Below are 14,311 nucleotides of genomic sequence, written 5' to 3' on the forward strand. Positions count from 1 at the left end.
CAAGTTTTCTCCATCTTGTACTCGGTCAAAGTTATTAAGAAGTGTTCAGTATTTTTATCAATTGCTAAGGGCAGCCTACCTCATATATTATTGTTGAGAGTTGTTGTTGACCTATTAACTTATGACAACCCCAATGAATGAGAGGACCTTCAATTCATTCTATCATCATTCTATCCTCAACAGGCCTGCACAGGTCTTGAAGAATCATATCTGTTGCTTCTTTGATGGAGTCTTTCCATATGGAATGTATCTCTCCCCCCCCCCCCCCCTTTCCTACTTCCTTCTGCCTTATTAAGCATTTTAATCTTTTCTAGTGAGTCAATTCTTCTCATGATATTGCCAAAGAACAATAGCTCAAATTTAGTCATGTTGGCTTCTAGGAAGAATTCAGGCTGGATTTATTATAGAACCAATTTATTTGTCTTTTTAACATCCGACAGTATCTTCATAATACTTCTTCAGAATCACCCATAAAATGAATTGATTTTATTCCTATCACTTTTTTCCCCACTTTCCAGCTTACAAAACCATATGTGCATAGAAATGTTGGAAAGCTACATCTAAAGTAGGAATATGTGAGTTTTGACCCCTTTGCACAAAGTGAAGCTGCAATACATATACTCAGGCTGCCCTCAGCAAGTACTACAGTGCTTTTTTCTGAGTACGCATGCATAAAATGGCAGTGCCAAGAAATATTCCGGATCCTATCCCTTTCTGGGTTTTTTCACAGAATGAAAAGTGATAGGATTGAATTAGCTACTGTTTCTTCAGTTCCTGTGCCAGTTACCCATCTCTTGTCAGAAAAGGGTTATACAAAATACGTCAAATTTTGACTATTCAATATTCATTCAAGCATGAATGCCAGAGGAGCCTTTGTAAGATCCTGTAAATAACCTACTCATAAAATCAAAGTAAATTGCCAATTCAAGGAAAACCACCACCACATTCATCTGCCCATGAGTTGTCTCCCTAGAAGCCAATAAATGGAGCATGGGCCTTTTAGAAGGAAACTAATGAATTGTGGCTGCTGCAGAGTTAAGAGAATAAGTAGATTTACAACTTTATTTTTATTATTATGTTTATTATTGTTGTATGATTATTATTATGTTGATGACGATTATTATTAACTTTGATCCCAAAGTTTTAGAGTGGACAGCTAGATTGGGCTAGAACCAGTCCAATCTATAGTTGACACCTCCAATGGACTGACCACTTCATCAATGCCAACAAGCAGCTCCTTGACAGAAACTTTCTGGCAGCATTGTTTTTGGGCACCCAGCCATGTCATCTGAAAGTTGACATTGCTATGAAGTCTTGAAGAGCTGCTTGTTGGCAGTAGCACAACAGAGGTATCCCCAATGTAGGCAGCCAGAGAAACTGGGGATTCTCCAGGGCTGTATTAGAGCAATTCCAGAATGCTTTAATCTGGATTATTTGGGTAAACATTGGTGTGTCAGAACACTGACTTATCAGTATTATTCAGTGTTGTCATTCTGAGTACACAATTCAGTATTTTTTCTCAGTGACCAATATTTGAGAACACTGTTTTAAGGAGAATAATCTCATAGTAAAAGATGAATTTATACAACACTATAATTCTATAAATACAAAATAGAATTGACAATTCATTCTGTAAAATGCTGTTCCACAATCACAGCCTTAGGAAAATCCAATCACTTTTTCCAAATGAAACATTCCAATGCACATGACCTTGACCTACCAAACATGCAGTTTGATTGGATCCCACCACTGTAAGTGAACTCTTCCAGTGCTTCAGAACAGTTCTTAAATGCACATAGGACTGCAGGGAAGAGATGAAATCATTTCCCACAATTATTTAATGAAAGCCATTCCATTAGTGGAACCCTCTATAGTTAGTAAAGAAATGTTTCACTTACTAAACTGATATAAATTATTTGTGCCAAGAGAAAATCACTGTAGGTACTGAATACCAGGATCCAGAATAGGAGAGAACTGTTGCACTCCAGACCAGGAAAAGTCCTCTAACTTTAAACACCACACAGTTGAGTAGAAATGCAATCTTTTTACTGAAGATAATTAAAAAGCAGTAAAGTAAAAAGCACTTTAAAGGAATAGGTAAATCCAATTAGGTAGGAAGATAAGCCAGAACAAAATAGTCCAGGGAATTAGTCCAGCAAAATCCATGAAAAACCAAGGCAGAAACTTCTATAACAAAATCCAAGAAACTAGGAAACATGAATCCAAGACAAGTGAATGCAAAATCATAGAATACAAGAATCAAAACCATGAAACAAATGCACTTTAAACATGAATCTTTCCCAAGCAAAGCTTCCAAGAAACAAGAACGAGATCTTAACTTGATTTCAAACGATGCTTCATCTGACTACAGATTCTGTTCTTGGGACTTTTGTCTCCTCACTAGCTATGTCCCAAGTGCTCAGAAATTGGTTTCACTTTAGCTTTGAATCTCTGTCTTTCTCTGAGCCTGGCAGAATGCTGAAGCCACTGATCTGCTCTTCTGTTTTGACTAATCACCTCCTGTCTATCTATTTGCTTATTAATTTCTGCAGCTGGGCCAGGTACCAAGCTGTTCTCAGGCTCCAAATCATGGGAATTCTCTGGTAACAATTCAGAGAGCAGACCATCATCCCCACACCCTTCAGGGACATTCTCATGAGAAACTACACTTTGAACAGGGATCTCCTGGTCATTTTCTGCATCAATATCATTGACCAGACCATTACCTTCTGGAAACTCATTGTCATCACTCCCCACATCTAAAGCACCCTGGTCCTTAAACATAATAACAGGCTAAGCTCCAACAAGAACTACATATAGTGTTCCCTCACTTATCAAGAGTGTTAAGTTCCAGAACCCCCCGTGAAAAGTGAAAATCCGCAAAGTAGGGACACTATATACTTATATCACATTCCTAGGGTGAGGCGGAAGCAAGGAGAGGTACTGCACACCTTTTTTTTGCTAGCTATCTCTGCTTTGCTTTGCTATTTCTCTTGATTGGCTGCCTCTCTCCCAAGGGGGAGGTTGAAACCCCCTTCCATATGTATCAAGAAATTCAGTAAAGAAAAAGCCTCCCAGATTGAGATGTTCCATTAAGAGCTTTCCATTTTTATTCAAGTTTCGAAATGTGGATAAAAAGTACATCTCTTAAGGACCACACTATTCAGAGATGTGCAACATTACTGTGGCAATATCATATAGGTTTATATCCAGGTCAATCACTATATTTTTTTTCTCTTACTCTGGACATTTTTTTTTTTAAAAAAAGAATATTGTTGCAAAATTCAATATTTTGTCAGCCAAAATGCTTCTGAACATCTTTGTACATTGACATATACAGATAGGTTAGTATACAAAATAAATTCTAACATCTAACATCAAATTACTTTCAGGACTTAAATCCAGTATCATTTTTGAAAGTTTAACACATATGGAAAAAATGCATCATTATAAATGAAAGACAGTAAAGAGTCCTATGGTAAATTAAAGAAAAAAAATACCTGTATTTTATCATGAGCTTTCATTATAGTGAATTCACTGTAGTCAATTACAGCCTTTTACAAATTAACTGTTTTAGTTTACATGTGATAACATATGTTCAGTGGGCCAAAAGTACCCCTTGAGGTTTGTTTCCAAGACCCCTCATGAATGCTATAGGTACTCATGTTCCATTATATACAATGGTTTAGTTAAATGTTGTCTCATATGTAAACTGACAAAATCAAGCTTGGCTGTTTCTTTTTCTTTTCTTTTTTAGTATTTTCAAGCCATGGGTGGTTGATCCATAGATACAAAAAGCTGACTGAACAGGCTTCTGCAAACTTTTCTCTTCTTTTCTTTTTTTGCTTCCATGTCAGTGCATTGAGTGATAGAAGTTATTACTCTTCAATTGAGTAATCTGAATAAACTCTTCCAGAATACAGAAACATTGTGGGTTAATTCCAAAGCATATGAGATTTTCTGAAATTATGATTTCTAAACTTGCAACCTTTCCATTTTAGCTTTGTATTATAAATGACTCAGTATCTCACCAGATCAATTAAACCAGATAATTGTGAAACCTGTCAAACATACTGACAGTTCAACCAGTGAGTCTCAAACCAATACTTCTGTGACCTTTTGTTCATGTAATAGATTGTGCACACAATCAATATGTAAATTGCAGAACACATCACTATTAATTCCATATGCTCAACTTGACAGCTTTGCTTTGTTATTAATTTTTCAACATACCTTAGATGGTTCTGATATTTTAGCAGTGATTCCAATAGACACACATACATCTTATGCCACAATGAAAGTTAATACTGAATACAATATGTGTGGGTGGGGAAAAAACCCAACATGTCTGATTCATAATTAGGGCCAACAATACAGATTGAACACCCCTTATCCAGAATTCCAGAATCAGAAAGACTCCAAAATCCAAAATTGTCAACATTGGTGACTAATATAATGAACATCTAACAATTTTACTTTCCCCCTCTTAAGCTCAGATTATATATTTCTCCCCAAAATGGATAGTAACCAAAAATAATGTCCATTTTGGAAAAAAGCTTAAAACTGGTTGCTACCACACACTGCAAATTAGAGCAAATCTCTCCTATGGCTGCAAGCTGAAATGAGATGACTGTAAAACAAATTCAGGTATGTCTCCTGCATGCCTTGTTTAAAGGGGGGACTATGCACATTTTGCAAAATTCACAAGTTTAGCAGTTCACTGAGAGCACTATTAATTTACTCACCCATTCCAAGACTATTTTTACCACCAAGTACTGTTTTTTGGATTGCTAATTCTCCTTATTTGGAATAGGCTGCTGTGCTGTATTTCAGGCGTGGGCAACTATGCAAAGTTCATAGACCTCCTGAAAAAACTGTAAATATTTTAGGGCATTTTTAATCCCAATTCCCACAATTGCTCAAAGTAGCTGCAAACCTCTGTGGCTCTGATGTTCCAACTCGAGCCTCCTCATACAACTAAAAAACATTATCAGAAGCACATGCAACAATAAAAAACAAAAGCAGAGTATTGGGTAAAAGGCAAAATACATGTTCATTTTCTTTCTGTATGTGTTCATTCATATGTTGTACACCACAATGAGTCGCCCTTGGGCTGAGAATTGCGGTATATAAGCGCAGTAAATAATAAATAAATAAATAAATAAATATGTCTGTTGCACCTCGTGCCCCATTATTGTGTAAATTCTTGAAATAAGCACAACCATTTTAAATTTTTAACAATGCTATTTCACTTTGGAATGCATTTTATCTTGTGAAATGCATTTTGATGTGATTTTTGCAGAAAGCTGCATTGTTGGAATATTTTTTTTGCTGATATAGTACCTTACAATTAATATAGTTTATCTTTCACAACATTCTTCTTAGTTATATCATATGTATTTGTCAATTGATCTTAATAGGAGAAATAAAAGGGGAGTAGAGATGCTGAACTATATAGGGCAATCTGCTTCTCACTGTCCTTATTTTCCACTATGGATTCTGATTAGTTTTACAGAAATGAGATATTGTCTTTTTTTCTCTATGGCTTTAGGGTGTTTTTTGTTTCACTCAGAACTAAGAAATCACTGAAGAAGACTGAAATACAAACTCAATTTGAACTAACACTTGAGTCTGCATTATGATTTTCTCACAGTGTGCAGTTTTGGGTTGTCAGATCAGTTTAACAACTCCTACAAAGGAGAGTTACAAATTGTTCATGATTTCCCTCACAGATATATTAGCGGTCTTCAAGTAGAGACATTTTAACTGTTCAAAATGTCTTCTTTAATATCTGTTCCAGACAGGAAGAGAAAAAAACTTGTTACAACCTTGGCCTTGGTTTGACTCATGCAAAGAATTAATGGATTCACTTTTACTTCCCTTTCTTGAAGGTGATAGGTGTTCCTGCCATTACATAACCCACATCCTTGCTATCTCCTGCATAAAAGGCCTTTTAAATATTGTATGTCATGAATTAATATTCTATATCCTGTTACATTCTTTCCAAATCGAATGCCAATCCTTTAGTGTGTGCAAGAACTTTAACTCATTAAAAAAAACCTGCCATGTTGAAACCCCCAATTAAAATGGCATCCTATGAGACTGGCCCAATATAGTGAAATTCTGACAGAGAAAATAACTATTGTAAAATTAAGGAGGTTTTTAATCTGCCATAAGTGCTTTATTCTCATTGCTGCCTCACTTAAACGGCTGTCATTTTTGAAAACCAGTTGAAATGATAACGGCTGCATCATAAATTTGCGGGGGAGAGGGAGGGGATAGCAGCCTTTTAAAGATGTGTTTACCAAGGAAAATGAATAATTATGCTTTAATGGCACCATTTAAGACAGTAAACAAGATCTACACCAGTTGTTGATATGATGACATCTTTCATACATTTATGCTTGGAATACTGCCCTAGCAAACAATCTTTAATACCTATTTGGAATAAAACCAAGTGCAAGTATCAAAATGTTTGTACCCTCTCCAGTTTAATGAATGAGTCAAATCCTTCCTAAATACTGTCAAACTGTTCTGTTATCCCTCTGCTTCACAACATTTTTCTAATTGTTTGTCTGTTTTTCTTACAAATAAATGTTGTTATAAGTGAAGTGCAATTGAGATGATGGGTGATAGATCAAGCAAGTCAAATTGACATGACTGCTCTAGCTAGGATAATTTTTGCCTAAAAGATTCTTGAAGTAGCTGTGCAATGAGTTTTTTTCCTTGATGCTCAACTGATGCTATAGATAAAAATGATTTTTACCATTCTACTTCTATTGTTTCAATAACATTCCTTTCTCATGAAAACAAATGTTTGACCACTTCTCTCTCTACTTTACACATTTACAAATTGTTGCTGTATTGTTCTTTGTCTGGAGCATTTCTGAACATGGATCCTTTTTCCAGTTGATGTTAGACGTTAGCATTGTCTACACATTGCCCCATTCACTGCCTGTCTATTTCCAGAAAGCTTCAAGTGCTGGTTATGCTTGTTAGAATATGGAGCAGCCTAATAGTTAATGCCTAACTGCCTATTTTAGATCTAAATGGCAGGCTATATGTGGAGTTTGTTTCGAAAAAGTACCAAATCTTTAAAAAAAATGAAAAATGAGTTATAGGTGGCAGCACTTTGTTGGTCAGGAGTATATTATTGACAGATCAAAACTATGAAGATGTATCAAATCAGTTTGGCACAAGGCTTGGAAAATTGCATTTATTACAAAAGAATGCATATCCTCAGCACTTTTTTATTCCTATTAAAAATTTCAGATGGGTTGTTGTAGGTTTTCCGGGCTATATGGCCATGTTCTAGAGGCATTTTCTCCTGACGTTTCACCTGCATCTATGGCAAGCATCCTCAGAGGTAGTGAGGTCAGGTGGATTTGGTACTTTTTGGAAACAAGCTCCACATATCTGTACATTAGGAAGTGCCAGTTAAAGTTCTGCTTCTGTTGTCTTTTCCATGGCAGATAGGATGCTGGAGCACATGGAGAAAGGCATGCTTACATCATAGCATATGAACTCTGAAATCATCTCAGTGACTGTTGCCATGGGATGTCTTTAGCTAATTTAAGGACCTACTGTAGAGGCATCTCCTTAGAGACCTCATCACACTAGAGAATGAATCCACTTTAAATCTGGTTGCTGCCTCCTGCAGAATTCTGGGGTTTGTAGTTTAGGGAGGAGCCTTTAACAGCTTCAGTAAACTACAAACCCCAGAATTCTACAGGAGGTAGAAACCAGATTTAAAGTGGATTTATTCTCTAGTGTGGTGAAGTAGTTTATGTCTACTTTTTAAAACTGCTTTCAATGCATGGATGATTGTGACCTAATTTTCCAATGTTTATTAAAAACCACACATATGCTACTACTTATTGATGACATTTCTTTGCTTGCTGTATAGTTCTATAAATTATGTAGTGTGTGTTCATTTCAAAAACTTAAAACAGACAATTATGTTCAGACCTATTAAATATGATGTTCCATACATTCCTGCAAGTCCATATTTCAATTACATTTCAGAGAAGTCTTGTTAAAAGTAGTGGCTTAATTTATCTAGGAATTATTTTAAGAATTCTAATATATGGCATTTTCTGACAGAACTGCTTCTGACTATTCCTTGCCTAAGAAGATCCTTTGAATTTCATGGGGTTGTCATAAGTCAACCAGGGAGGCATATATACACAATTGAGGCATATATACACAGAGACATTCATGACCAACCTTGGGGTGATGCTATAAGCTACAATTCTCTACAATGCCCAAACAAATTAAATCTCTTATCAATCACTTTTCACCCTTTCAGTTAATCCCCTGGAGGCAGCATGAAAAAATTGAAAAAAAAAACTGAACAGTGTCATATTAAAGAAAGCATAAGATACAAGTATGCCTTCTTTCTTTCCAGTTTGTCCCTTTCCACACACTGATATATATTATTCATGTTGCAATTAAGGTCACTTCTACATAAAAATATTTGAATAGCAGGCCCTTGCTGGGTTCACTGCCAGGGTTCCAAAATGTGTGGATGCTAAAAATCCATTATATGCAATGCCATAGTAAAATGATGTTACATATATATGAAATCACAAAATGAAAGTTTGCTTTTGAGGATATATATTTATCTATATACATAATAAAACTAAAAAAAAATGTGTGTATGTGGCTGGGATGCTCACTTCCATGGACACGCTCCCACTTTCACAAACAGCTTTTACTCTGAGAAGTGCTAAGAAGCCACCAAAAGCCCTCACTTCAATGACATTTCAGGGTACGAGCACCATGAACATATAGCCCAACCCTTGTGAATGCCCCCCCCCCCCCAAACACCATGCTGCCCACCACCCAAGGAACACTTTCATTCGGGGACAATTTCATCTTAGATTTTACGTGTTTTCTCCACCACAGACATTCCAGTGATTCCTCCTCTCTCCATTGGTGTGGAATTCGTATGATCTGGCCCACTGCCACTCCCTTAACCCTTTCTTACTCTTTTCAACTCTGTCTGCACAACAAACAGAGCAGGATTAATTAGCAACTAAACATACTGGAGGTGTTTGGGGGATTGACTCCACATGATGGAAGTTGTAGTTCACCCTTCATCAAGTCAGAGCACTATGACCCCCCACTGAAAATAGACCTGGACCACATTTGGCACACAGAACCTCCATGACCAAAGAAAAATACTGCATAGATTTGGGGGAATTCACCTTGATTTATAGTCATTGTAGGTACTGGAATTTATAGTTCACCTGAAATCAACGAGCACTCTGGACCCCACCATTGATGGTCCTGGACCTAACTTGGCACACAGAACCACCATGACCAACAAAAAATACCGGAGGGGTTTGGGGAAAACTGACCTTCATTTCTGGAAGGTGTAGAGACAATGTAACTGCCACCGTTGATGAATCTGGACCAAACTTGGCACACAGAACCCCCATGGTCAGCTAAACCTACTGGACGGATTTTGGAGGACTGACCCACCATGGTGGGAACTGTCATTTATCCTGCAGCTGGATATCACACTAAACCCCACTAATGATGCATCTAGAGCAAACTTGTCCAACATGACAAACATAACTACTGATGGAGTTTCAGGGGTCCAACCTGGCATGATGTGAGTTGTAGTTCATCCACAACTTTATGTATTTTGTAAAATAAAAAATGACTTCTTCAAACAACTGGGGCAAAACTGGGTACACAAGCTTATATATATGTAGAGAGAGAGAGAGAGCAATGGATGATGGAACTCACGGATGCAGAATCTTTGACTATGGGAGGCCAACTGTATTTTTCTTTTTTGATGGAATGCTAGGTGCTATTTTCCAGCCCTTTGCACAAAATCTCAAATTTCCCATATCTCAATTGTCAAAACCTCAGGAAGAACCATGTAGGAGTAGGGGAGGGAGTGGAGAGAAATTCAATTGATTAAGTTCAGAATAGAAGAGATGGAAGGGTACACATTTCTGTGAAAACACTCCCATTTCCTTCTTCCTTTGAACTGAGATAAACTGGACAAAATGACAAAGGGCTTAATCCAAAAAAGGCATATATGGGGTAGTAGAAACAGGAATTCCAGACAGGAATTAAGATTGCAGGAGTGTAAATTGGCTGCAACTCCTTCAGTTTTAATGGTCAGAAGAGGGCATTTAATCTGGTGTGCTTGTTACCTGGATGACATGGGGAAGCAACTGATTAAAGATACCAGAGCCATTTCCAGTTTCCTGTCTGGCAAACCTAGTGTGGCATCACACTCCAACGTCTTTATGTAGGATCTTGGCCAATGTTTGTGAGACTTAGAAATAAAGCTAAAAGTAGCAAGGTTTGTTGCACCACTAACAAGGAAACCTTACAGAATTTTAAGTACATTGTTTGAAGCTTTCTAGATAGGATTATAAAATTGACACCTTTAAATGCCTCAAAGCATAAATAAACATTTCCCCACATATCTGCTTTATATAGCAATCCTTAGTTAAAGGGAGCAAAAACGTTACTTCAGTAGAGGTTTGCTTGGATGAAGGCTCACACAGTGGAAAAAATAGGAGTTTATATGCTAATTTTTTATCATTCTGTACAGTGCCCTTATCATAAAGTGTACATTTTATGTAAATATTTTCAGTTTTGTTTGAGTTCATGAATTCAAAAACCTAAAGCTATTATCTAAGCTTCACATGTACCGTATATTATTTTTCTGTTATCCATTTTCCCAATTTCTTAGACAGTATACATCTATTTCAATTCTCTCAAAAAAGTGCTTTTGTTTTCATTCTTTCAAAGAGTGAAAAAGTCATTTTATATCAGATCACCCCAATCTTTTCAGAACTGTAGAGAACACAAAATGTGTATTGGACATTTTTGTTCTTCAGGCTAACCTTTAGGTTCAGACAGCTTTTTGAAAATGCCCTGATTGGTCATCGCTTTCTTGCAAAATGTCTTGACTTTTCAAGTTTGAAGGTTGCTTGTAATTTGAACATGTATGTCATGACATATTTCTCAACACTTTAGAGTACAGGAAAGAGAAAATGGCAAAATTATAAAGCTCGGTCCTATTTCTTTCGTTGGATTTGTTTTTGTGATGCTAGATTTGTTTTGTATTATTTCCTCATTAGATTGCAGATTATGTAGGTGGTATTTTGACCTGGATGAATAACCATAGTATTATTCACATTTCTCAAAATATGCCCCACTGTCAGGATGCAACCTCCATGGAGCCATGCTGCAAGTTGTATGATGCTGTCCGGTGAGCTCGAAGGAGGAAGTGTCTTGGCAGCATTCAAGGACACTAAATTCACCCCATGTGATGAGGTGGTGAACACACAACATAGTATATGCCCACTTGATATAAATCAGTACCTTCTTTGTTGCCTTCTTTTGCAATGAAAAAGTGACCCCTTGATTTTGAACAACCGCTTCTGGGGAGCTGAAAAACAGAACTTTAAAGAACAATCCATTTTCTGTTTGTTACTAGACTCGACAATACAATCCCTTTTCTTTTTGTTACTAGACTCAAAATTATATTTGAAATGATTGTGGTAAATTTCAGTTCTCAAAGATATACTGTTTCTTGACATAACCTCATATCTATTGTGATTTTTATCTTCCATGAGACTTCAATGTTTATAAAATAGTCACAGAGGTAGTCATATAGAAACATGACATTTAAAATGATGTGTCCATATGTCAGTCTTTGTACAGAAAGTTTGTATCATTGGAATTGAATTCTTAGTGGGCAAAGATTCAAAAGAATAAAATATTTTAAAGTTTTTCTTGCTTTTAAAAGGTTAGTCATAGACATTTGTTTGGCATGATATGTAGTTAAACATCTATTATACACATGGGGATTTAAATTGATATTTGCCAAAGGATGAAAGCCTTATAAACTTCTCACAAGTGAATTTATGCTCTGCATTAAGCCACCTCCTAATGCAGTCTATGTTTGCCTAAATCTTTCTTCTACTTGAGAAATGCATAATTATTCATTTATTAGCAATCCCCATGCATTTTTAAAAGCTATATTGTGTTTTCATGAAACCTAATATGCTCTTACAGAATAATTTACACTGTCATTATCAGAATTCAGGTTGTGAGGGTGCAGTATTCTAGTTTTGGCTTCTGATGACTGCTTTCTTATCACTGGTTCTGCTAGACCCAGATTGTAGGCAGCTATAGTTTGAATGCAGGCTGTCATTCAATGTGCAAGTGTGCTTGAATAATGCCCTGTGACACTTTGATTCTCTTTCATGCAGTCACTTTCCCAGTTTTTTTAAACAAAAAAACCATATATCAAAGTACTAGTTACATAAAAATTTAATACTGGTAATAAAGCTAAAGGGCAATTATGGAATTAGTGCCTTGAAGATAATCTTTTAATATGTGGAATTACACAAGAAATATATTAATTGAATTAATAAGATTTCTATCGTAGTACATATTAAAGGCAATTTGAAATGGGAAGAGATATTAACTTTTTCATACAATTTTGAAAGGTTTTCAGGCAATAAAGGGTTTGTCCTCTTTAGACAAAATCCATTCTACTTAAGTCAGGATTCCTTCTGAGAATACCTTTTGTTTATAGGGACATCTATGCATGTCACTCCTATAAAAAACCTCTAAACTTAGCAGGGCATTGTACTGTGTCTGCCCTGTGGGTAGGAAAAACTTTGCTGACCCACTTCTAAGATTGTAGCATAGCTATTAAAATAGTATAGGGAGGGCTTCACTTTGCACAGACTAAAGACCACAGTTCGAGCTGGCATAATATAGTAGAGAACCTATCATAGGGTTTTCTTTTTTGACAGGTTTTGCTCAAGAAAGGCTTTGCCTTCCTCTAAGGTTGAGAGAATATGACTTGCCCAAGGTCATCCAATGGTTTCCAAGGCTGGGCATTTGAATCCTTTTCTCCATATAGTTCAGTGCACAAAGAGCTGCACTGTGCTAGGTTCTCTCTTATTGGAACTAGTTCAAATAAAAGTTTGGATATATTGCACTATGCATATTTTTTTACTGTCTAGCCCTTAATTATTTATTTGAGAAGGGAAAAGCCTGTGGAATTTTCATTATTGTGATAATGTTGCTTGAGAATATTTTAGTACATTTGCTGGAATTGTCAGATATCTGGTTATGAAATGCAGATATGCAATTAATATTGTCTTCGTACCTCCTTATAGATGTGAATGAATGCGAAGTTGAACCCTGCAAGAATGGTGGCATCTGTACAGATCTGGTGGCCAACTATTCCTGTGAATGTCCGGGGGAATTCATGGGAAGGAACTGCCAGTACAGTAAGTATGCTTTATGCGGCATCAATTTAAACTGCATTTGCCAAATAAGTGTAACCTACTAAAGTTTAATATGATGCAAAGTTATTTGTATTAAGGTGATATTCAGGATATGCAATATCCAGGTCTTAGATTGATGCCTGTGATCCTAGATAAATACTTTGTTAAAGGGTGCTCTCATTTTAAATCTCTCATCATCTTGCAGCTAAACCGCAGGAGAGATCAGAGGATTTCCCCCATTCTGTTCTTTGTTGTCCTTCCCATTTACTCCACTGAACTTTTCAGTCCTCCTGATTTCCAGTTTAAGTAAGAGATTTATATTCAGCAGCAGACATGGAACATATTCAGTGGCCTTGACTTTTATTTCCTTTACCTCATTTGCATCTTATTTCAGAGTTGAAATGAAAGTAGGGCATAAAGAAAAATATGTTTCGTGCAGAATTTTGTTAGGGGCGTACAAACATGTTAAAACAGTCCCTTGTGCTTGCAGGTGTTCTTTTTTAGATCCTACAGGGGTTGTTACTCCCTTCTTCTCTCTATAGCCACCAAAATCCCTTCACTAACTTTCTGTAAAGCCCTTCAAAGCATGCTACATGGCTGTTAGTATGATGAAGACAAGGTTGGAAAAACATTTAGCTACAGCACCGTAGCATCAGCATTGAGATCTGTAGGAATCTCAGCACTTTTGTAATCTAGGTTCTTGTGGGTTTTTTCGGGCTATAGAGCCATGTTCTAGAGGCATTTCTCCTGACGTTTCGCCTGCATCTATGGCAAACATCCTCAGAGATAGTGAGACCTCACTACCTCTGAGGATGCTTGCCATAGATGCAGGCGAAACGGCAGGAGAAATGCCTCTAGAACATGGCTCTATAGCCCAAAAAAACCCACAAGAACCTAGTGATTCCAGCCATGAAAGCCTTCGACAATACACTTTTGTAATCATTGACTATGAGGATTTAGCCAGATGCTTCTCCAACCCTGTCTGCTTACTGTGGCTTCAAGGAACGTCGGGGGGGGGGGGGGGTGATAAT

General features: G+C 36.8%; 1 protein-coding gene across 2 annotated transcripts in view; it reads left to right on the top strand.

The window, feature by feature from the left end:
• Nucleotides 1-14,311, top strand: part of EDIL3 (EGF like repeats and discoidin domains 3) — a 325,907-nt gene that overhangs the window by 192,514 nt on the left and 119,082 nt on the right. For both annotated transcript variants that reach the window (XM_060761741.2, XM_060761742.2), the window contains one exon: nt 13,170-13,283. In XM_060761741.2, the coding sequence (XP_060617724.2) occupies nt 13,170-13,283 (114 nt within the window). The remainder of the gene's footprint in view (nt 1-13,169; nt 13,284-14,311) is intronic.

This window comes from Anolis sagrei, chromosome 2, assembly GCF_037176765.1.
Source record: "Anolis sagrei isolate rAnoSag1 chromosome 2, rAnoSag1.mat, whole genome shotgun sequence".
Classification (NCBI taxonomy): domain Eukaryota; kingdom Metazoa; phylum Chordata; class Lepidosauria; order Squamata; family Dactyloidae; genus Anolis; species Anolis sagrei.